Source organism: Clavelina lepadiformis, chromosome 5, assembly GCF_947623445.1.
Source record: "Clavelina lepadiformis chromosome 5, kaClaLepa1.1, whole genome shotgun sequence".
Taxonomy (NCBI): domain Eukaryota; kingdom Metazoa; phylum Chordata; class Ascidiacea; order Aplousobranchia; family Clavelinidae; genus Clavelina; species Clavelina lepadiformis.
Window position 1 is genome coordinate 18,097,085 of NC_135244.1, and position 25,135 is coordinate 18,122,219.

The 25,135-nt window shown below is 36.6% G+C and overlaps 2 protein-coding genes across 2 annotated transcripts; both read left to right on the top strand.

Annotated features, from left to right (window-relative positions):
* Window positions 1-3,544: 3,544 nt before the first annotated feature.
* LOC143460097 (beta-1,3-galactosyltransferase brn-like) lies at window positions 3,545-9,142 on the top strand. Its single transcript, XM_076957485.1, has 7 exons — window positions 3,545-4,288; window positions 6,290-6,365; window positions 6,446-6,586; window positions 7,041-7,237; window positions 7,459-7,687; window positions 8,072-8,510; window positions 8,824-9,142. Exons 3-7 carry the CDS (start codon window positions 6,465-6,467, stop codon window positions 9,004-9,006), a joined length of 1,170 nt encoding a protein of 389 aa, XP_076813600.1. The 5' UTR covers window positions 3,545-4,288; window positions 6,290-6,365; window positions 6,446-6,464; the 3' UTR covers window positions 9,007-9,142.
* Window positions 9,143-12,246: 3,104 nt separating this feature from the next.
* On the top strand, window positions 12,247-20,069 carry LOC143459525 (mini-chromosome maintenance complex-binding protein-like). The gene is made up of 16 exons (XM_076956728.1): window positions 12,247-12,466; window positions 12,892-12,971; window positions 13,374-13,514; window positions 14,187-14,228; window positions 16,033-16,131; window positions 16,302-16,389; window positions 16,672-16,731; window positions 16,838-16,941; window positions 17,084-17,159; window positions 17,517-17,660; window positions 17,871-17,982; window positions 18,431-18,551; window positions 18,749-18,931; window positions 19,147-19,275; window positions 19,437-19,586; window positions 19,709-20,069. Exons 1-16 carry the CDS (start codon window positions 12,409-12,411, stop codon window positions 19,892-19,894), a joined length of 1,773 nt encoding a protein of 590 aa, XP_076812843.1. The 5' UTR covers window positions 12,247-12,408; the 3' UTR covers window positions 19,895-20,069.
* The last annotated feature ends 5,066 nt before the right edge of the window (window positions 20,070-25,135 follow it).

Consider the following 25,135-nt stretch of genomic DNA (forward strand, 5'->3'; position numbering starts at 1 on the left):
TTTTGTCTTATAAACTGCTTTAACGGGAATTGACAAACGGTTTTAAATTTTGCTTCGCTTGCATGGGATAGATAACTGGTAAGCATCAGTGAAGTAAGGTTTTTAACGGTTAAAGTGTTTTAACTTCAGAAGTTTGCAGAGTATTGTTACGTGCCTAACATTCATTGATGGCTAGAAGTTAGAACAAGTTATATTACCATTAAAGTAAACAATGCTTCACGACGTTATGGCGGAAAAGCGAAGTTATTATAACAAACGTCAAAAAGTAATTCTTTGTCGAAGACTTTGTTTGTTACATTTGGCGTAACGTTACGTAATGGTTTAAAATGCATAAAATTTGGCTTTTTTTTAAAAAAAATTAACTGCCCGAGATTTTTTGTGCATTGCTTCTCAGTTTTTTGCTGCCAAATTTTGCTCTATCGACCCCAAGATCTCACTCATTTCATTTCTCTGTTGCTATTGAGCGCCTAATACCTCAGAGGTTTGCCAGCGTAGAACTAAACTTTTTCTTCGTCTTGGCATGATGTTTTTATTCACGTTATCGTTTAAGTATTAAGCTGTATGAAAGTAATCTCAAAGCAAGAGGGACTATTTTACGCGAGGTTCGATTTCCACAACTTTCCCCTATTCTAAATACAGTTCATACAGCTAATTAACATTAACCACTGAATGACATCTGTTCCGAAAAACTTCTAACAGTTAACAATAATACTTGTATGCAACGTTTGATTTGAGCACGTATACAAAACGGGGTGGGCCCTTTTGGAGGTGGGGGGAGGAGGGGGGGGGGGGAGGCGAGGCCGCATTAGAAAATCGTTTTATACGATGTTTCAAAATTGCACACCATAAAATACCGCCGTTACTTTACGTTAAGATATAAGAATATATTTTATTTTAAGGCTTTTAAAGCGGTTTTTAAGTTGTAAAAACCTGAAACATTTGTGCTCCGCCTATCTTGTGGGGGGAGTGGACAAATGTGGGAATTTTTGAACCAGATTTAAAAAGCTTTTGGCTTTTTTCTCAGTTCAATTCCACATAAGCCACTGAAGATGGGGCACCATATATTTTAGGCTTCTTGTATTTTGCGCCCAAAACCAATAATAGATACTGCAATAGATGCTAATTTCTGCAAGAACTCGTCACGATCATTCCCCACTAAGACTCAAAGCTGCACGTCATAACTCATCAGCATAACAATTAGTAGGACACCTGGTGTTTTGGGCAAATATTACAATTGGTTTGGGTGTACAAAAATTAATAAAACAAGCCAAGACCGACTCTTGTTTCACAAAAACTTTTTCGGAAATATTTTTCTCGCGCTGACTACTGTCTATTATAAAAGCGGTACAACCAAAAACATGACCAGAAAGATTATTCAAACGTTCACTTAAGGCGCTGCGTGAATATTTTGTGATCTATTTATCAGAAGCAGCAAAGAAACCGAGCATCACAAACCCGAAATAGGATCTGTTGTCAACTATGAATGAAGAGTTCAATACCATTGACAATAGGCCTACCATATTTTCAGCACCCAAAAAGAGGACATTTTTTTGCCGGCAAGTAAAACGAAAGTAGAATTGTTACGTTTGAGTTTGATGATGTTTTACATTTCCTTGGTAGTTGCAGGCAAAAGTTACAAAGCAAAGCAAAAGTTACAAAAACAGACACAAAAACAACAAATCAAATCTATTTTTCAGATTCAGCCCATGAATACTTTGCGGTTCCCTTAACTTTTGCCAATAAGGAATGATCATTTTTAACGAGATCGTGAAATTGTTTACACGAAATATCATGGAAATTATATACAACCGTCAAGATGCTCAAAACTGATCCAACTAATAGGCTGTCTCTTTCTTTGCACCATTGTGGCTGCATCAAAGAAAAAATGCGTTCAACATATGCATTATGGGCCATAATGCTAAAGTAAAATTGCGCGATTTTTAACAGTTCACGTCAAAACCATGAACTTGTCGAGACTACTAGCAGTACTTTCGTTACGGTCTGTTAAGTTCGAAGTTGCGCCAGAAAAAGTGCGACAGATCCTCCCATGTAAAAAGGCCCAGATGTTACAGAGAACGTCAAACAATGTTTGCAATAAAAATCAAGAAAGTAGGGCTGGTAGGGCAATTTGTTGGAAAACCTTTTTTAAACCAGCAATTCAGCATGTTTCATATGGCTACAGTAATTTTACAATTACAGTAATTAAAAAAGCGAAAAAAGAGGACATTTAGGCATTTTTGAGCGTCCTCGGAGGACCATTCACTTTTCTTGAGAAAAGAGGACAAATCCTCCTAAAAGAGGACACATGGTAGGCCTATATAAGGGGAGATGTGATAATGTTCGAATGAAATTGTTATTATATTCATGAAATTGTTGACCAATGAAACTGTTAGTTCATTCATATTATTTTATGTGATTTCCTTCTTTCCTAACTGGCACACCACCTAATGGGAAAACTTTATGCTTAACTTTAATTTCCGTTAATTACTATACCCTTAAAGTTTGAGTTGTACCGGAGTCATTCGGATTACCTTACGGGGTCATTCGATTGTACTAGCCATTGTGCGTGCACGTTCTGTGTGAGCGGATGTTGAATCGCATCAATCTATTACACTTGTATTAAAACCAAATGTAGACTTAATCAACTCTTCTTCAACAAACCACAGCGTAATCAAATATCATTAGGGTGTGAGATTGGAAATTGCGGGCAGCGTAACAGACCTCGGTGGGAGTTGTGGGTAAAGGAGTAAACCGTGTATGTGTGTAGAAAACTTACTGACAATAAAAAGCAGTCACAAGTGGCATATCGATGAATTACTAATACTACATAAACACGCAGTCACACATTATGGCTACAACAATACGGGTGGAATACATCCTAATATAAATCTAAAAACACATCGTGGAATATACATCTAACTATACAGCTAAATACATATCAATGTGCAGTGCTACATTAACACGCCTGTCAGCATGGTTAATGTACAAAGAATCACCAAACGTGAAGTTTGGTTACACTCCCCCCATCGCACATTCTTTCCGTCCCGGAGAGTTACAGACAAGTAAATGACTATCGTTCGTAGCTTGAAACGGTTGAATACAACTGTGCTGAAAGACAAATAAATAAAACTCGTTCCCCATACACAGGCTAACGTCTCTTGTTGTAAAAATATTGTCCCCGTTGTGTGGTAAAAAGTAAGCCAACGCTGTAACGACAGTTGTTCAAAAGAATCGCAATAATTTGAGATTTATAATAATAAAAGCTAAAAGACTACAAAAAAACTGGAAACAAACTACAAGAAACTGGAAATTTCACAGGAAAGCATTTCGTGGCTTTACATCCGTGATTCGCATTTCCAGTTAAACGTTATATACACCGACTTAATTAAGTTGGTTAAAACAGTACCATATCCCCCCAGTCTGTACTGCATTGCATTTCTCTGTAATGCTGGTGCTGGACCGCCATGTCGCACTTCTTGCTCGGGCGCGTGACTTGTTCCATTTGCTGGGCTGATAGCATTACATTGGCATGGCAAGGGGAAATATCTAGTTTCTAGAGTCTAGACGTTTTGCAATAGAGCAACAGACAGCCGTACAGTAACCATAACTCGTTGGCTGTGCCTGTATCACAATAGTGTATGGCACACACAGTTGCAACCTGTGCTTGAGATAAGATACTGTAGTTCATGAATGCTTGACTGGGTTGCGTATGACATCTTTTAAATTTGTAAGCAATATTGGTTGTTGCAAAGAATATCGACCCTAGTCGTAATTCCTTCGGGAAAACCAATATCTAGGCCGAAGGTACATTGAGGCAAATGAGTCACTTTACTCCATGAACTTTCTGGAATTCTGGCACAGATCTTTTTTAGTGCTAAAATACTTTTAACAACATACTCGACCGGGGAAGTACTTGACAAATTTGCTTCGGTAAAACTTTAACCTTGGCTTCGGTCTTGAGTATAACGACCCTAAACGTGACAGAAGTTTGCAGGAGAGTTTTCACTAACGTAGACTCCAAATGATTTTAGGAGTTTAACAACGAAGACAGTAGCGTGAATGTTTTCTGTATTATCCGCAAAAGACCCCATATTTCAAACCGCCAGGTCTACATTTGCCGAAATTATTTAATATTGGTATGTGGAAGGCATTATAAAAACATTTGTTATTTTATGACGCACGTTACGTTATAGGAAAGAACTTATACTTCTGCACGGTTTTACGAAGTACCATTTGGAAAATTTTGAGTCTGACTGGAATCGTGCATCGGATATGTCAGTCACATGAGGTGGGTTTTAAACTTGTAATCATAATCGAAAGAATTATATCACGAAAAGAGATAAATTTGAATAGGCCTACGCGGCTTATCGAGGTCCCGACCACGAATTATCACATTTTACTACCAGTTTTATTTGTGGAAGTTGACTATACGTTAGTTCACTGACAAAGCTTTGAAACCGCGGTTGACAGATATTTGAAAATAGACATTAAAAGCCCGATCTTTTGTGATTCATGACGTAACAAAACTCAAAGCCAAACCATTAGCAAATATCCTGTCAGGAATAGGTTCGGCACTTCGAAAGCGTTGCTTTCTAGCACCATAAGTTGCAAGTAAAAAGAAGTACGAGCAAGACCTCAATCACATTGAGTAAACAAAAAAGACACGTCAGAGCGTATGTTTGCGAGCTATCGATGTAAGTCAGTGTCCATGTTCGTTGTAACGCTGGTTGGTTAGAAAAAAGCTGCCGTTAACACTAGAACGAGATCACGCTACTTCAACGTTTATCTGTAAGGCCAGAAAGTTAACTATGCTATTAGCATTTCGCTGTACCAGTAATTTCAATAAGGCAAGCTGGCAACGGAAAAACGAGCAGATCTAAATTTGTTTTCGTTTAAGAGATTTGTTCAATAGTGACTCAATAACGGATGTTTTTCATGAATGATCCCAATTTCCGTTTACTGTATAGCCTTATCGCGTGTCTCTTTCAGTCGCGTGTCGAATCACACTCAGCACATTTTTGAGTTATTTCTCGCCCGGTTGCTTTGTCTAAAACTAGCAAAGTCACCCTGAACAAGGTGGATATGCGTGCATAAACATGAGCAATGAAAGCATTCAAAACATACGCTTAGTTGACCGATGCAAGGTTGCAATAAGTACTGGCAAAATTGGAAATACTACTGTTGGTATGTACTGACTGTTAACCACAATCCCATGGAGATAAGCCATTTTAAGCGTAGTACAGCCTGAGCAGATTAAGTTAATTTTACGTGTTGAAGGCATTCATTTGGTTGACAGCATGATTTGTGAAAAGTAATTCCACAGGGTTCTGTCTATGTGCATCGATCGTACAATGAATTTTTTATGCTGGTTATCGATCACCAAGTCATGGGTTGTAAAGATTCACTTATCCAGCATAACATATTTCGTAGTCTATCTGAGTAGGTGTTGGCTTATTGTAAAAGTTTAATCGAAAATCATATACCAACTGCAGGATATAGTAATGCATTTTCGAGTCATAATTACCAAAAAAGGCAAAACAGACTACAGAACATGTTGTCTCCGTTACTTGAAAGTGCTAATGAATTAAAAGTTTTCTTCAGTGGATTTTTTGTGGTATTCCGAAACTAGCGAAGCCAATTGTTCAAAAGCTGGTTTTGTCTCAGCAAAGTTAAAGCAATTTAAAAATGCTTTAACCTGACATTGCGCAGTGTACGGGGTGTTTTGGTGATGAAACTGTCAGGCATAGCGCCAATGGTATTCCATTACAAGAAACAGGACGATCGATAACTGCTTAGTATAGACCACGCTATGCGTTGCGAGATATTATGCAGCTTGTGAACAATCCCTTTTATTATCGTCCATATTCTTTTTGATGAAATCTGTAATATAGCTGTAACATATAATATTTTATTTAGAATAGTAACTGGCTAACACTAACTAATCGGTAACCAGCGTTGGCCAGAGACGTAACAAGCGACTTCTGCCTACGTTGGTCAAGTGTAGCGCCAGCAGAGAGCAAAAAATGAATTAACCACACAGCCACACCAATATGCTGTCAGCAGTTCGGAAAACCAAATGCACTTATCAACACCCATGTTAAAATTTCAAAATTTTGCTAAATGGGTATTTTAATGCCAGAGTGTGAATTCATTATTGGTAGTAGAGGTCGACTTGCTTCTCATGCTCAACTTCCTTGTTTGTTATACAACGTTTAACATTAAAGACTTTACATGGGTGCGTTTCCTGTTTATTGAAACACGACAAATCACACTTGCATTTCTGTGTTAGGGTTCCATAAATATACGATATGTAGCCCAAAGAAACGGGTTTGAATAATTTCAGAAGACGTCGTTTTGGTGTTTGGGTAAGTGCTTTTAAAATTCATATAGAAAAATATGAAAAAGTTTTATTACTGTCATATTGCTTTTCCTTTACTTGGTATAGTGTGTGGGAATTACACCAAATGAATTACACCAAATGGAAAATGCGATTTCGACAGCTCAAACATCACTGTTTGCTACCCAGAAGATTGTTAATAATTGCTGTGCTTTTTACGCTTATCATACTTGTGGCATTAGCTTACAGGTGGGTTCAAAGACATATTTATGTTCTAGCATCACATCAGTTTATTTGCTTATCCTAACCATAAATACGAGTATAATTATGTATATGCAAGAGATGATTATTCAGTCAGCAAGAGATGATTATTTTAAGACCACTTTTTTATATCAAGAACAGAATAATCTCATCGTTGGAATAATTTCAAAACGAGTTGAATAATTCCATTAAAGAAATAAGTTCTGTATCTCATCCATACTTAAAAACTCTGTTTTTTTATTGTATTTGGTGAAGTTCTTATTCCAATGTTTTTCATTTTGTTCCGGTGTTGATCTTATTCCTTTGAAGAAAATAATATGGGATAAATAAAAATGTATTTCAGCAGATGCGTTTTCAGACATTTAATGTTTTTGATAGTTTTTGCTAAGCTTAGCTATATTGGACTTATTCTGATGCAAGCGATTTTTTGGCCTTTCCGCAGAAAATGGAATTCACGGGTTTGGTTATATTCTTGTACGGATAACGTTTATGGAGAGAAAAATATTATAGACAAATTATCAAACACAGAAGGCATTTACATGAAGGAAACGACCGACGAAAGGCCCCTCATTCAGTTTATTACCCACCCAAAAGCAGTGGAAGCAGCCCTCGTGGATGGAGTGTGTCAGCGAAATCCAGGTTTCACCAATTACCTTAGAATACCAAACCCAGCTCTTGATATTATATGGTCCGATGAGTAACCCGTACAGCGACTTACATTGCGACTGGCATAAGACAATGTGTTAAAAGTTAATTTTTCTAACCATGCGATAACTGTTACTTTGCAAGTTGTAACGGTTAATTAGTCTTTCATTTACAGGGAAATTTTTCTCAGCAACACTTTGTTTACGTGTTTGCAGGTGAAACAAAGTGGAATATCGTTTTTCTGGTCAAATCAGCCCAGAAAAATAGCGATCGGCGTGATTCCATTCGTAGCACCTGGGGTTCGATCAAAATATTTGATGACGTCATTTTCCAGGTTGTATTTATTCTCGGGAAGAGTGCGGATAACGTTGAAAACATGCGACTGAAGATGGAGGCTAGCAAATACGGAGATATTTTACTCTGTGATGTTGAAGATTCTTCCAAGTAAGACATCTATTTTTAGCGTTGCTCCATGACGGCAAACATCTGAGCTAACTGTGCAAACATCACACACAAAGGCATGGTATAGTGTATAAGAGTATATAAGCTATTGCGTAAAGTATTTTTCTTTACACAGTCTCCATTTCCTTTGTATAACGGAGCACATGTTATTTGTTAAGGGTAAACAATTAATGTTTGCCTGCTGAGATACAGATATGGATGGAGAAAGTTTAAAAAAAGCGGAAAACAGATCAAAGTGGTTTAATAATTAATCAATCAGCCAGTTAAGCTTGTTATCCTTGTTTATCGTTTACAATATTTAGTCTTTAAACAAACTTTGCAGTTACCACTAATCTAATATCAAACGCATATTTTGTATAACCATAGATTTGTACCGGAGAAAGTGCTTGCAGGAATGCAATGGTCATCGAACTTTTTGCCCGAAAACTGGATTTACGCTTCCATTGATGACGATATTGTAATCAATCCGTCGAGTTTCGTGGACTATTTTGACCAGTTGATTGGAAAGTTCACCAATACCAAAGGAAAAGTGTGTTTCGATGATCTTCCAATGGCTTGTTTCTACAACTACCAGTCTGCGGATCCTCCATCACGAAACGAAAACTCAAAGTGGTACATGTCGCCTGAAAAGTTTCCTGGAGATTTTTGGCCGGTTTATTGCCGCGGTGGAATGTACACTACAAGTAGCAAAATGGTCAAAGACTTGTTCGAAAAATCGAGAAGGACTGCTCATCTCTATCTCGATGACGTATGGATCACTGGATTTATGCGTCGAAAGTTGAACATGGGTGACTACAATATCGTGGTAAGTTTAGCAAACATTTTATTCATTGTGGTATTGCTACTTTTAATGCAGATTTCACCATCAAAACTCCCGTATTTATTTAAACTTTGTTGCAATAGTGGGAGTAGAGTAAGACAGTGATCTAGTAGATGTCGTCATAACTTAACTATTCACTTGTGCCATGGTAGTTTCCCGCTTAAGGGGTCACAGCTCTTTTGTTTTTAGGGAAAGCCTAAAGACTATGTAATTTCAAGAGCTCGTTATCCATTTTTGTTGTTCAAGTTGGATTTTAGTTTTTCTGATATTTTAGTTTCAACGCATATATTTATAACAGGCTCCTCCAATGTCTGTATTGACAGAGGAAGAAACGTACAAAGATCATAATATAGAAGACTTACTAGTGAAGCATTTATGGGGCAACGTGGAAAACATAGAGGTCCACGTGCCAAGCAAACTTCGGGACGTCTGGACCGCGTTTGAACCTAAAATCAAAGATAAAATTCTATGTACTACGTAGCATTTAATTTTTCGGTTTTTAATTATATTTCAGCAAACAATGTTTCTTCGCTTTGTTTTTCGGTTATGAGCAAATATTTTCAAGTTTCCAAATATATTATTTTGAATTTCAAAATACAAAGATTAATTTGCATTGAGTTTTAGCAGTTATTGTTCAGCGTGAAATTTGTCATATATTTCATTGTTTCACAAGTGTTTCAAAGATATTGCAGTGGTGAAAGTAAGCCGGAACGGTCCGAAACACCGTTTCGGGAAATGAATTATTGCCGGTACGGCGTACCGGTAAGAGTCAACGCCAATGTGTCGTATGTACTAAAAAAATTGCTTAGCAAAATTTGCCTACAGTTAACAATTGCACGAAATAAGTTACAGTAACACGAAAACTTGTATTGGTACAAGCCTAAGATTGGTTTGACATGTTTTGGTGAATGAGTTTTCAACCCGGGGGCCGTTAGCGTTTTTTCTGGGGATCTCCAGACTTTTGTGACTCTGTTGATTTTTCTTGGAAAGTTTTTTAATTTTCTTTCATTTTAACTAAGATGATTTTAATTCATTACTGCCTTCAATTCATAATTATAGAAAACGCGACGTTTAGGTGATAGTTATTTGACAACAAAGGTAATTGTTGTTGTTTTGTCTTATAAACTGCTTTAACGGGAATTGACAAACGGTTTTAAATTTTTCTGCACTTGCATGGGATAGCTAACTGGTAGTCGTAAGCATCAGTGAAGTACGGTTTTTAACGGTTAAAGTGTTTTAACTTCAGAAGTTTGCCGAGTATTGTTACGTGCCTAACATTCATTGATGGCTAGAAGTTAGAACAAGTTATATTACCATTAAAGTAAACAATGCTTCCAGACGTTATGGCGGAAAAGCGAAGTTATTATAACAAACGTCAATAAATAATTCTTTGTCGAAGACTTTGTTTGTTACGAGGCGAGGCCGCGTTAGAAAATCGTTTTATACGACGTTTCAAAATTGCACACCATAAAATACCGCCGTTACACTCGTTACTGTACGTTAAGATATGAGAATATATTTTATTTTAAGGCTTTTAAAGCGGTTTTTAAGTTTTTAAAACCTGAAACATTTGTACTCCGCCTATCTTATGGGGGTGGACAAATGTGGGAATTTTTGAACCAGCTTTTGGCTTTTTTCTCAGTTCAATTCCACATAAGCCACTGAAGATGGAGCACCATATATTTTAGGCTTCTTGTATTTTGCGGCCAAACCCAATAATAGATACTGCAATAGATGCTAAATTCTGCAAGAACTCGTCACGATCATTAACCACTAAGACTCAAAGCTGCACGTCATAACTCATCAGTAGGGCAACCAAAAGTCAATATGGTCAATTTTTTTTTACCTGCTCAGAATGCTATGAAACAAGCACAAAACAAATTTCAGCTTTGTACGACGTGTGGTATAGAAGTTATTAGGTCAGATAAAGTCAAAATGTTACGTTAGGTCAAAATACGGTCAAATTGTTTCGTTAGGTCTTTTTTTTAGGTCAAAATCTATTAAACTTGTAATTTTGTAACCATTTTGTAATATTATTCTTCCGTTTTTCTCTTTTCTTGTACCGCAAACAATTCCAGTCCCGCAAATTTTACTTAGAACCCAAGCCACAAAGAGAGGGAAGGCTTTTCAGCGCGTTTGGTGACGTCACGATGTAACGTCATTGCATTTGAAACTGCAAGTTGTCAATCTTAATACACAGAAACGAAAAAAAAGTCAACACTAAAAAAGCATTTTGTCATTTTTAAATGCAGCTTTAGATTAGAAAGTTGCTGTAGACAGTGTAGAGACTATCAGTATAGCGTTTTTCAAAATGAGGTCAAAATTTAAACTTTTTAGGTCAAAATAAGGTCAAAATGTAAACTTTTTAGGTCAAAATAAGGTCAAAATGTAGACTTTTTAGGTCAAAATGAGGTCAAAATTTGCAAATTTTAAGGTCAAAATTTAAAATTTTTAGGTCAAAAAACTGGTTGCCCTACTCATCAGCATAACAATTAGTAGGACGCCTGGTGTTTTGGGCAAATATTACAATTGGTTTGGGTGTACAAAAATTAATAAAACAAGCCAAGACCGACTCTTGTTTCACAAAAACTTTTTCGGAAATATTTTTCTCGCGCTGACTATGGTCAATTATAAAAGCGGTACCAACCAAAAACGTGGCAAGAAAGATTATTCAAAAGTTCACTTAAGGCGTAGCTTGAGTATTTCGTGATCCATTTATGAGAAGCAGCAAAGAAACCGACCATCACAAACCCGACATAGGATCTGTTGTCAACAATGAATGAAAAGTTCAATACCATTGGCATTGATGGGCAGTCCGAGAAGCAGTTTGCTAATATGACAAAAGTCTGGGGAACCAAGAAGCAAGGGCCTAGGCCAGGGGTGGCCAACCAGTCAGAGACTAAGAGCCTCACTTCTTACTGTGTTAACCACAAAGAGCCACATCATACATATTATGATTTATGACGTTTTTTCTTATTACGTCATAATACTGCATCAGATATTGTTTCAGTTGCATCATCTTTATTCTGGGTCGAAATCTGTCATTATTTAGCAAATATCAATTGAACATTAGCCAGTAGAGATTACTTTTCTCTTTATCTGCCTAAAATGGGTAAAATGTGCTTTCTTTCGGAGGTTCAATATGAACGAAAGAGCCGCGGGTTGTCCAGTCCTGGCCTAGGCAATGAATTCCCCTAACATGAAGTACATGCTTGAACAAGTTTCGCGCCAAATCAAGGAAGTTCCTTTGCATTGGAGACTTTAAGAATAAAACGCTGTTGCCCTGTGATAGTCTGACAGAAGTAAACTAGGCTAGCCTAGGTTTATGGCATGAGGGCTTCTTTTGTACTTATGCACTTCCACAAAAAAGCCTAAATATCTGTAATGGGGGAAGAATACCAATGAGTGACATTTATGGCTAGTAAAGAGATTCTTGGATTCGGTTTGCCAAGCCACTGGCCCTGCCCATGGTCCTGCCCACTGCATTTTTACTGGAATACAGTTTGTTTTTTTGCAATAACGTATTGCCAATACGGTATAGAAAATAACCGATACCGGTAGTTAAACTGGGCTAACTGAACTGCCTGCAGCCTGTCTATACAGCTAGGCCTATAGCCAGCTGAGATACATAGTGTTAATGTGGGATAGATATGCTTAAATGGTATATACAAATTAAACCCGTACTGCCGTATGCAACTTGATTTCTCACTTAAAGTAAATTTTCTGTTGCTTTAGTCTGTTTGTAGACTGGCCTACTATTTTCTTACAAAAAATAGGCTAATTTATAATCAACTAGGCCTACTGCACTGCAAGCGGTCACCTCACATTGTCACAGAAAAAAGCTAAGAAGTTGCCAAAATATTGAAATACTGGATCAAAAATCATGCCTTGTGTAGAAAACTGGACTTTGAATCCTCTTCATGCCATTCATAATCTGTTTGGTAAGTATAGAATTTGTTGATCGGCAACTACATAGGTTATCTTTAGGGTTAGCTGGACTGGTTGGAGTGGATAGTTAATGACAACATTGCCTATGTAGACTAGCCAATATGCAGAAGTATTCAAAGGTGAATGAATGCGTTTTTGTTTATCAAAGCTTCCTTGAATCTATTTGCAAACATTTCACTCTTTTTTGAGAAAACTTTCTCAAAACATTTTGTAAACGTTTAAGTTTTTATTGGTTCTCTGTTTTGCTGCTAATTTGCTATCGAGGTTGTTTTGTCGTTGATATCACACTGACCCTGGCAATATAAGTGGGTCAAACTAGCGGTCAAAACAACCTTGGTGGTCCTTGTCATCATGATATAGTTTAAAGTGAACTTGTATAAGTATGTATGACGTGAAATGAAAACAATAGTTTTTCCAGAAAATACCAGAGAAGATCAAGACTGGCATAGAGGAGTTGAAAATTATTTTGCCGATAAATTGACCTCCAACTTGCATATGGTATATAAAGATATATGTACAGATATATATAATACACAGGATATATAATTCATCTATTTTATCCATTAATTTACTGTTGTTCCGCATTACAAATTTCAATTTAACTACCACAAAAAATTATGTTTTTCTTGTGATCATCTCACCAGCACTGTTATAAACTTGCATATGTGGTATTAAGTAAAGTTGTTTAAGATTGCTTTCGCTGCATATAGATGCCTAAATAGTACTTAATAGCAATACACGCACATTTGCAGTATGGGCCTTGTCCATGTTGTCGTTGATTAATTATTGTAGGGTAGAACATTTTGTCGACTCTTGCCTACCCCAGGCCTGCTGTGTGTACCTGTGCAAAAGTATTTTGTTCATGAAATTAAACAGAATTAGCATACCCTTACATTTCAGATTCCATCATTAAATGAAGTGTCTTTGCATGACATACGGTCGGCTAGTTTGGTGAGATTTCGCTGTATGGTCCAAGACACATTTGAACCAGAATATTTTCTTGAAACCTACCAAATTGTCAACAAACAAAATGGCCATAAGGCAAGCTTCTAGAAGTTATATTATAAGTTTGTATAATTTTTATATGTTTTATTGTGGATGCTATTGTGGTTTTGTGATTATTTATGTATAATTAAACAAAAAATTAAAGGTGTGGTAATACTTAAGGGTTTGGAATGCTTAAACTCAATCCAAATCTTAATTTTATTTTCAAGAAAATTTTTTTCAACAATAACTTTTTCTTCTCAATCATTTTCAGCACCTGAATGTGCATTTGCCACACTTTTAACGTATACTTGCTTGAAAGAGCAATTTGCGTGTACATAACTATAACAATAAGCATTTTTTCTTTGCATTTCTATTGGATCATGTTTTTTGTTGCTACTGTATTGTATTTCTGGACATAATTCTGGTTAGCATAAATTAGGGAGTTTACATAATTTTTTATTGCTGTAAAATGGATTTTTGAAAATTACAGATATATATAGCTATATATATTTCAGGTTATTTTGTTATACCAATTTCTAATATTTTTCCAATGGAAAACTTTGCAACATTGGCAAACATTGGCATTGAACTTTTAGGGCTCAATTGATCTTTAGGAAAATCTGTATCTGAGTTATGCCTGCGTAATATACTTTCCACATTTGTACTGCATCATACAATTGTACTGAAATATAATTTTCCTAATTATACAAATACTTTGTATTTCAGACTTTTGGGACCAGCATGTACAGTGATGTCATAGAATGTCCCGTGAGTATATACATTGTATTTAAAATGGTTGCATAGGAGTGGTTTCAATTACTTTTTGATAATCGCCAACATATAGCGGGGTTCACCTACTACCCTATCGATATTTGTTTTACTTCATTATAATTCTAATCTTCTGGCTTTGTAGCCGATTGCTCATATTGTAAACCATATTGGTCATGGTTCCACGACATATGGCCGCGGGAAAGTGGCCGCGAACAAACTCACCGGGGTCAACTGAACGTGACGTAAATTGACCGCAGACAAACTGACTGTGACATAAACTGGCCGGCGATCAAATTAACCGTCGATAAATTGGCCGGCGATCAAATTAACCGACGACAAATTGGCCGTCAGAAGGTCAAAATTCTAATTCACTATCTAGTCACTATCCAGTATGTGTATTGCAGTCAAGGTTGCCACTCGTAGAGTTTTTTGGCCCCTTGTACGGTGACCCATATTCATAGATTTCTTATTGTTACATACATTTTCCCAGTGTAGACGAGTTGTTTGATGAGATTATGAAACAATGCGTTGTAGCCTATCTCATGTTGTAACAATGGACTTATTGCAATAACAATGGACACTTTAGTTAAGTAAATTGTCAGATTGAAGCTGTACGTCAGGACTCCCCTAGTTTTAAGTCTTGGTTATGGTTATGCTAATAATTGTAAATTGCAAAAAGAGTTGGAGAAGCCCAGCAGGTGGAGACTGGAGAGTGAGACAGCAGATGAGCAGAATCAGCAGATTGAACAGACAGGAATCAAGTGATCTTGTTTTGTACATTTACGACTTTGTGTTGTTTAAGTGAGTTGCCAGTAAACCCGGTGTAATGCCTATAGCCACGTGATTGAGATACTAAATTGAGATACTTTTGCAGACTAGATGCCGACACTTTTAGAATAAAACTGATTTTTAAGGTCTGAAAATGGCGGGCCTCAGAGGCATCGCCCACAACCTACAATTTGCGCAATAAACTTCCTTGTTTGTCAAATAACAGCTTGTGTAAATTTTAGTGCCCATATTATGTAGTGTCATATGTGTTTTGCAGTGAACGTCTTTTAATGTTGTTACTCGTATTTCTCGTATTTCCGGAAATATTTCTGTTTATTTCAATAAACGTTTCAATGTGTATTGAAATAAAAAACAATTTTGTTAAAAACAAAGGAAATAGTTACAAACAAATATTTACTTTACATATCATATACTACCGAGTTTAAAATTTTGACCTTTTGACGGCCAATTTGTCGCCGGTTAATTTGATCGCCGGCCAATTTATCGACGGTTAATTTGATCGCCGGCCAGTTTATGTCACAGTCAGTTTGTCTGCGGTCAATTTACGTCACGTTCAGTTGACCCCGGTGAGTTTGTTCGCGGCCACTTTCCCGCGGCCATATGTCGTGCTCCCATTGGTCATATAGTCATGTTATAGCCATAAAGGCATATTGTGACAACAAAATTGTTAACACAAATTGATTCCAACTTTATGTAAATTTCATAGAAATCATAAAGGTTAATGGAGAGAATTTGTAAGTGTGAGTTATTCTATGAGCTTTGTTGACAAACTTCAGTTAAATACAAAAATTACACAATTCTCTTACTACTAATTCTCCTATCAGAAGAGGATGCAAAAGCAAATATTGTATTCTGTTCATGTCAAAAGATATGTTCTTCAAATTTTTGTCTGCAATGTAATGTAAGTTCTCATCAAGTCAATGGAAATAGACCACTGGAAATAGTTTGACAGGCCATTTGCAGCTCATGGATTGAACGTTGTTCTAGTCTGAGTTACATTTTTGTTTTTCAGGATGGATTTGAGTTTGTTGAATCTTTGGAGAACAAAACTGGATGCCGTCAAGTACTGTACAGTGTTTCGGTACCTGCTGAAACTTCATGGGTTAAAGAGGTTGGACACATTGAAATTTTGCTTTGTCTATGTGAATAAAACTGATGATTATACACTACTATGGTTTGTCTTCATGTTTTATAATGTCGGTCTTGTATGGCTCAGCAGGGATCCGTCTAGTTTACTATTAGTGAGAAATGGTCATGCTCGTTAACCTAATTTAATTTTAGAAATTTAAGCCAAAACAAAGCGCATGCTTTCAGGACGCCTCAACTTCAAAGAACACAAAACGTCCATTTGAAGAAGACATGGAACAAGGTTTTGGTTTTATGTTGGCATTTGTTACTTCTAGATAATAACCAATTTTTTTTCTGGCCTTTGTAATTGTCAGTATAATTTATTTTGTGTTATATGCTTAGAACTTATTTTTGGTTTATGGTTGAAAGTGTAATTGTACATTTTGCACACAACACAATGTGCGTATTAAACAGTGTTTATCTGCTGTGCAATTTGGATGATTGCAAAGACAAACTTCAAGTATATAGATTTTTTACCTATTTGATTTTATAAAAAATAACACTTCATCCACCATTTCTTCAGATGAATCAGCTACTTCTGAGCGTAATACAACTAAGCGACCAAAAGCAAGTGCACATTCAGGTGAAACTGTAATACCGTGTTCCATAAAATCACTGCAGTTTTGAGTTTTAAGTTTTTGACCAAAGTATTCAAATTGGTGTTATGTTGAACACACGTCTAATTCTAGGTGTGAATATCAGTAGAACACCATTAAAAAAGAATCACCCTTTACCAAATGAAGATGGACCAGTGTGTATCATAAAGGTCTATGATGAAAATAAAGATTTTAAGGTGGAAAGTTTTCATGTTCTTTATAGTTTCAGGCTTCATATTTGCTCTGTCGATATAAAAATGTAGCATGTGCTTAAAACTAGACTTTTTGCAATTTTAAAGTTTGTTTTTGTTTTTACATGTAATTCTTATGATTTATCAGGTCAATGAGATCTATGAATTCATTGGTGTCCTTTCAGTTGATCCTGCACTATCTGCCACCTATGACTCATCAACAGGTGAGATGACTTTTATTTAAAAAAATGTCGCTAATAAAACTGTACTGGAAAAACTGCATTGGAAACTGAACTATATTGGAAGTATTTTTTCTTCAATTTTTATCAATAGTTATCAAGCTCACATGAATGAGTATTTAATATGAGCCAGCATAAAAGTCATAGCATTGTTTACTACAGCTTAAAAGCATGTGTACTTGTACTGTATGCACATCTGATGATCAGCAGATTATGTTGAAAAAGATAAAACTTCTGAGATTTGTAAAAGTCCTGCGTTATATCTTTTTAAAATTCAACTTTGTAAAAGTATGTGTCGATCTATTAGATGCTGCTTAAAGATTTAATTTGTCATTTTTGAAGGTGATGGCATCGATGAAGATCATATGGAGGAGGATAGAGCTCATCACCCGCCTCCATCACTTGTGCCTCGCTTACATTGCATTTCTATGTCGAAACTAAACCACATTAATCCACTTGTGTCACGTGATAGCAGTTCCGCACTAGGTATGAAGGAATTTCTTCTCTATGTTGTATTATTTTTGTATTAATTTAATGTTGTATTGCGCCAGTACTCAGTACACCAATGGTTTCATCAATACCTGTTCCAAGTTAATTTTGTGGGCTATATCTATTATATTTTTTATACAAAGGCCGGTTTTGTGTTGTTTCTGTTCAAAACCTAAGACAAGTTTCGTTTCAAAACTTGTCATGCAGATATTTCTAACATGGCAGTCAATCTGCGCCACGATTTAATATCATTTCTCAAGCATGCAACATTTGGAGATGAACTGACCGCAGAGTATCTTCTGCTTCATCTTGCAGCAAGGTATTTCAAGGCTCTAAACCAGTGGTACCCAAACTTTTTCAGCTTGTGGCACACTAGAAAAATTATAAAACGCTCGCGGCAAACTTACAAGTGAAGAAAAGTTGCTTTAAAAAAATTTATTTTCATGTGTTAAAGCGATGGATATGCTTATTGGATGGACATGTGCGTATTTATCAGCTATTGAAGCAGTTAGAGCACTTTTAAGTCGCATATGCTTGTCTGCATGCCTTATTTTAAATATTTATGCAGTTTTTTTCCAAAATTCCAAATAGAATCGCGGCACACCTGAGAATCTGTGGCGGCACACAGTTTGGGAATCACTGCTCTAAAACATCAGTTTGATAACATTTTGAGCTAAAGTACAACTGCTTCAATTCGGACAGAAAATAATAGCCAAGATCCTCTTAAGCAGCTTACAAGCTGAGGCTCATTCATTGCCTGTTTTCAGGGTACATAACAGAACTGGGACAATGGCTGTTGGAAAGCTTGCGCTCAATATTGCCAACATTCCTCCTGGTAGTCGATATCCAAATCTTCTGTCTCAGTTAATTGAACAGTTGGTAACTAAGGTACACCTTTTTATCAATTTCCTCTGCACTGTTTGTTGATGGTACAAGGCATAATAACTGTTCATGTGAGATGTTCTTGAATGTGTTTCAATTGCAATGTTTTTTTTATACTTGATTGCAAGGTGTTGTGATGTGTGGCAATTTTTATATTATTTGCAAAAACAAAAGGAGTTATTAAAGCCCAAGTATTTTTGCAGGCTTACTATTTACCAATGTCACTTGAAAATATGAACAAACTAAAATTCATCCCTAAGAAGAATTACTCATCTAATCGATTAGATACCGGGCTTCTTCAGCTTTCGGATGGGACACATTTGATAGTCGATGAAACAGCTTTGAAACCAGGGCAGCTTGACACAAATGGTGTGAAAAACGTCCAAGTAAAATCATCATTTATTCTATTTGTTTTCGTAGATTACAGGAGCAAAACTACATTTGAGAGTTCTTAAAGAATGATTCTTAAATTCGTAACTATTTTGTTTTGTTCTTAATAATAGTTAACTTTAGTCAAAAAGTGGTTTAACCAACACATAAGAATGTTAAGGTGAGGCTTGTATTATGCCACGGAATTTAATTATAAAACGTTTTGCTACAGGCCTTGTCTGCACTTGTGAAATTTCAAAAAATTGACTACGATTTTCAATTCCATCCGGTTACTTTTTATCATGATGTATCGACTCTTGTGCTGTCAGAAGGCAAGTCAATGCTTCCATGTGACTGCCAGGTCAGTTACAGACACGTAGTCGCTTGAGTCTTGATGATTAACTTATTATTCTACGCCCTTTACAGCGTTTTTTTGCTATGCACATCATTTTTCCTGAAAACTTATGAATCTTGGACTGAATAACGCACGTTTATGTCCCTCAAGTTGCAATATGTTTTAAGGTTTGTTTGAAGCCGGAAATTCCCATTCCTACTGATTTGGAATCCTACTTCAAACAACTCGTTGTTCCATTAGACTTAATGAATAAATTCCGTATATATTTAACTTGTGCAAGACTAGCTGATTATGAACTTTCGGACTCCATGATGAAGGTTAGTGATTGACTGTACGCTTATATAAGATGGCTATGCCCAATGCATATGACGGAATGCATAACAAATACCTGCTATGCCGCACACGTTGAAGTGTATTAATCTTATTCGTTTTGACTTAGAACATTGAAGATGATTTCGTTGCTGCTCGCCGAGTTGATGAAAATAAAATGAGCGCCGACGATTTACACTTGCGACTGGTTTTAGCAAGGTTGTGCAGCACTACTTCAGGACAAGAAAAACTTGCGTTCGATGTATGGCAACGACTTGAGAGATTAGAAAATGAAAGAAAAGCGCGGATAAAGTAGCGATGTCATATGTTTGTGTTGTATTTTACGAAACTCTCTTATTCGTCAGTACCTTTCGTTGACAGAATTTTGCTTAAACATCGTGTCACATTAATGTTGTTTTAAGTTCATTTTATGATTTCAATCTTTGCGTATGGCCATGCATCACAATAAAGAAACTTTTGAGCATACAGTATTTACATTGGAAACGGGGCAACCCGTAACAGCTGTTATATGAGTTGAAGAGAAATAAATACCGATTGTAAGCCGCGGATTGATTGTATTTATTCGATTGTAAGCCGCGGATAACAAAGTTTTTTGAACTGACGGTTTTTGCGGCTTCCATTTTTTTCCAACTGAAATTTTATCCATTTTTGTGATACTTTGGTTGAGAATAAAGAGAGTAATGGCTTCCTGCAGCTGATGATCGAAGGCGGCATATATTAATTTTTTAAAACCAAGGCGGCTGACAATCGAGCAAATGCGGTATCTTAGTACAGGACTTACCAAACTTTTTGGGTCTGCGATCACATTTTACAAACAAATTTCTATGCGAGCCCTTGAGAGGTAGCCTACACGTTAATGATGTTAAAACAATAAACGTCCAATTACAAATCTCAAGTGGTATTTTTGTCTCTGGCAAAATCATATAAGTGCACACAATCCACCGAAGTACAGTAACTGTAGCCTGCAGTAATAAAAGAATTTCGTAATGCATAATGCGAATAAAAAATAATCAAAAAACAATTAAAATTATAAAAACTAATAAATTTGTTTCGCGACTCCAAAACTACATTTTGCGACCTCAAACGAGGTCACGACCCACAGTTTGAGAAGCCCTGTCTTAGTGTACTGTGGTATCTCATTTGACCTAATGTTCCCTGAACCTAGATGCCCTGTTTGGGTGATGTTGGCAGAGTAGGCTATAAGCAGAGTTGCCATACCGTCCTTATTTTTAAGATTTATCCTTATTTTCAAGGTCTGTGTCTTAGAAAATATTTTTATCCTTATTACTAAGAAACGTCCTAATTTTCAAATTCATCCGATCCATTTCGACCACTTAGTTCTTAGTACGACATTTTGGACCAAAGAGAGACCTAAATTAAGAACATGCAAATACAGTCGAATCCGCTTAATTCGGACACCGGATAACCCGGACAACCGCTTTATTCGGCCAAAATGCTCGAGAACGGAACAAAAGTAAAAATTGAACGTAAAAAACTCCCGTTAATTCGGACAATTCTCCGCTTAATTCGGACACAGGTTCGCAATTCCTATAGTTAGGTTATGACACAATAAACAGTGCTTCGTCCGTTTTAACACAAGATGCAATTGCATTATGAGTGATTATGGTGAAACAATGACGATCGATGCAGTAACAATCGACAATGAACTGATATAAGGCCGTGCCAGCTTCATAGTCGCTTTTACTTCGGTACAATTGCGTCCATCTTGTAAAACAGAATGGTACAGAAAATTTTTGCAGAAAAAGTGAAATTGTTCACTAAAGTAAACGAAGAAAAAAATAAAGACGCTTCCTTGACAGTTAGGCAGTTAGCTGGGTTGGTGGGGATATCAAAATACAGTATACAGATATACAGTATTTGTTGAATCGTTTGGTATCGAAATACTGTACAATACAACTAACCTGAAGGTATAACTCTTGTGCTTTTTGTGCGATCAGTGCCAATTACTGCAGTATAGCGCAGCTGCAATTCATCTATTACGCAACACAACAGTATTTTAAATGCGTTGTCTGCCTTTACGCATGACCATGAAACGAACAATTAATTTTCCGCTTAATTCGGACAAAGCCGTTTCTCCGCTTAATTCGGCCCAAAGTGAGCGGAACCAAAGTGTCCGAATTAAGCGGAGTCGACTGTATTGTCTTCATTTTTTTAGAAACTTCGATCGCTTCTTTCTGGTAAGCAGTACTATGTCGACCAAAAATACAAACACAAGGTTGCGTGCTTCTTTTTTTTGCTGGGCGTCCGAATTTTTTTAGCCCAGACGATGGCAACTCTGGCTACAAGTTTACCTTCCAAATAAATTTAGGCTGGTCTGGTGTGGACTGTCAGTACTTAGGAGAATGAGAGAAAGTGTTACTTGGCACACATGTTATCAATGAGACTTTTTGCACGATCCTGTAAATAAAGCAACACATTTAAGGTCGTGCTTGTTTACCCACACGATTTTGTTTAGGTTATTCACTCATAAGCAAGTACCGTAGTGTAGGCTAGATTGTACAACTGAAGGCTTGAAACACTAGCCTACAGCCTGCAGGGCTGATTTTTATTTAACAACTCACCGTTTAATTTCGCTCATTAAGATTATTAAAACTTATTATTAACTCAGCACGTACAAACATAGGCTAGTATCTGCGAGTAGATTGTTACAAATTGACAACGTCTATTTTATCGGCTGCCGATTAATCGGTTAACGTTTTTGAAAAAAGGTACTTTGAGAAACAGCTATCCCGGGTACGCAATAGACCCTTTCCAAGTCACCGCCACAATCTTTTTTGGGTGGCAAGATTTTTTCGATCGCCTATACTTTACAATGGACATTGTTGAAACACTTTGATTCTTTTTTAATTTGCTAACGTCAAGGGCATTGGATTGTAAAGATTTCGCTCAGGTGACTTGCATATGAATTCCTTTACGCGATAAAAAAACAAAATTTTTGAAAATATGTTGCCCAGTTCTTACTTTCCAGTGCTTTAAATCCTTCGCCCTAGGCTTGTCTGATGTGACATCTAGATACGTGGTCAGTGAAGAATGCGATTTAAAATGTAAGAGTTTTCATGTAATGTGCAGTGCATTCCCCCGACTAATTTTGCTGGCATGTAAAGCAAAGCTTAAAATAATCAACCAGAAGTAAACACAATCCAAATTATTACATTCAAACGTGCCACCTGCATACATGGGATTCATCAACTGGCATGCCAAACTTTTTTATCTTCACATGAATTATAATATATTAACATAAAAAAGCTCGTTGTTTGAATGCCAATTCATAATTAATAAAGAATTGAGCATTCAGTGTACAACATCACGCCAAAATTTATTTCCTCGCACACACAAACTCTTGTCGAAAACTGCCATACCATACCAAGCAGTCCAACGCTTGTGGTAGGCACATTTGTGACTTTTTACAATAGAAAATGGAGAAAAACAATAATGTTTCCAATATTGTTGAGAGGGATTGCTCTTCTAATGTACAACACCGTTTCTCAGGTGCATAGGCGCTGACTTTGGTTTTTGCACAGCGTGGCGGTGACATGGCAACCTTCTGTCGTCAACGGAAAAAAAGTTAGAACCGAGTCTAAGCGTGATTTTTCACTCACTTTCTGCTATCCTATTGGCTTCATGCTTCTCTTTCTGCTTGCCTATACTTTGGATTGTGAGATCACTGCAGTCTGGCCAGAGGATAAACATAGTGGCTAAAGATTTAAACGCCCTCGAAATCATTGCACATAATACCTAAAGCATTGCCACATGCCATACTGGATAGTGGGGCACCTGTACACGGAAGATTCATTAACGTACACGCTGAAATATTTTATCTTCAGACCAAAATATAATATACAAACAAAGATAAGCTAGTTGTTTGAGCGATAATTTATGATAAACCAAGAATTGAGCCTTTGGTACATGTCATCACGCCAAAATTTGTGTCCTTTCACCCACGATTTCTCCTCAAACTGCCGTACTTTCCAGTTGGGTAAATGATGATGATGCGTAGGCTAATTTTCCTCAATATTTTAGTCAATCAATATACTAATCTATGGAAGTAACAGGACTAATCTATGGACGTGAGGAAGTAGCAACATTAGTCTGTGGAAGTGAGGAAGGTTTGGGGGTGATTTAGTCATGGAAGGTGAGAATTGGGTTCAGTGGCTGGTGGGAATTAGTTCTAGATTAATTTAGCGTTGTGACACTTTGTAGGTGATTGTTGTTACTTCTGGTTTGCTTTACTTCCGTAGTTTATAGTTGTTTGCCTTTACAGTATTAATCCAAGCACGCTTGCCATGAGAGATGTATGTAATTGCTGTTGTGCCATATTATGTAGAGAATTTGTAGTTGAATTTGCCTCGCGCTTCGTAGCTTGCAAAAAATGATAAAGTTTTATATAAGTTATAACCGAATACGTGAGCAAGCTTGGCATCAATAGCCCTTGCAAAATAATTTTTATTTGTCACCCAATGGCATTAAATGAGCTGCTGATAAATCAGGATGTCAGAAGTTTGCTTTAAGCACACCATAAACATGCTGAAAGATGTCGTAGTTCTAAGACCATTCAAAAGGCAGAAGAAAAAATGGTTACACTCTAATGATTTTAAACTTCTAGACAGGCAAGTTCAGTGAAGTATTTTTCCACCATTTGGAAGAAGGCACTCTCCCTTTTGCCTTTCAAAAAGCGCTACCAAGAAATTTATGCCTAATGGCGAAATATGTGCTTTATAACCCATTGTGAAAAATATGGCCATACGCACAATCGCACACGATTTGTTATTGTTTTCCGAACTTACATAGGCTACACAAAACATTTCCTGGGCAAGCCTATTTATAATAAAGTATTGTACACCAACTTAAGTGATTTATTGAAAGCTACACTATACAAACATTACAGTAAGTTGCATGGTTTAAAACCGGTACATATTGTGTTCAAGGCACATTTAGATTATGTTCTTTCCACACCTTTTTTTAGTTTGCAGCAGAGGTCTTAGTCAGAGGTGGGCAGTACTATAGTATCAACGTAATATCCTGTGGTACTTTTTCAATATCGACTTTTTCAATATTACTTTTTTGGAACAGTATCGAAGAATGTTACTGTCTGTATAGTTTTTTTCCAAGTATCGGTATTATTACCGACAGTACATTCAAAGTACCTTCTGTCCAGCTTTGTGCTCAATAGAATTTTATAAACACCTCCACAACCAAATTTTTGACTGTGCATACATGAAATCCTTTTGATCAACTAAACCTCTACAATATGACCTGGACTGAATGATAATATTCTTTGCCAAGTTGGTAGGAGTATCACACTCAATATCACATTTCAACAGATTCAGTAACTGGGCATTAACTTTGCTATTAATCAGAAGCAAACTAGGTTTTGTACAATACATGTATGTGCTTGTTGTAACGTTGAAGCTAGCTGGCAGTCTGAGTGTCCACTTAATGTATACTCTGAGATCTTTTGCTCTTACAAAATCTTGTCTAAATGCAGATAATTGGTTCATTGTTTGAGGTGACTGGG

Bases quoted from the DNA above. Each gene is read 5' to 3' on its own strand.
- LOC143460097 (XM_076957485.1), top strand. From the start codon at position 6,465: ATGAATTACACCAAATGGAAAATGCGATTTCGACAGCTCAAACATCAC. The intron at 7,688-8,071 runs GTAAGACATCTA...GTATAACCATAG, and splicing joins GATGTTGAAGATTCTTCCAA to ATTTGTACCGGAGAAAGTGC. The intron at 8,511-8,823 runs GTAAGTTTAGCA...TATTTATAACAG, and splicing joins TGGGTGACTACAATATCGTG to GCTCCTCCAATGTCTGTATT.
- LOC143459525 (XM_076956728.1), top strand. From the start codon at position 12,409: ATGCCTTGTGTAGAAAACTGGACTTTGAATCCTCTTCATGCCATTCAT. The intron at 14,229-16,032 runs GTGAGTATATAC...TTTGTTTTTCAG, and splicing joins GTGATGTCATAGAATGTCCC to GATGGATTTGAGTTTGTTGA. The intron at 18,552-18,748 runs GTACACCTTTTT...GTATTTTTGCAG, and splicing joins TTGAACAGTTGGTAACTAAG to GCTTACTATTTACCAATGTC.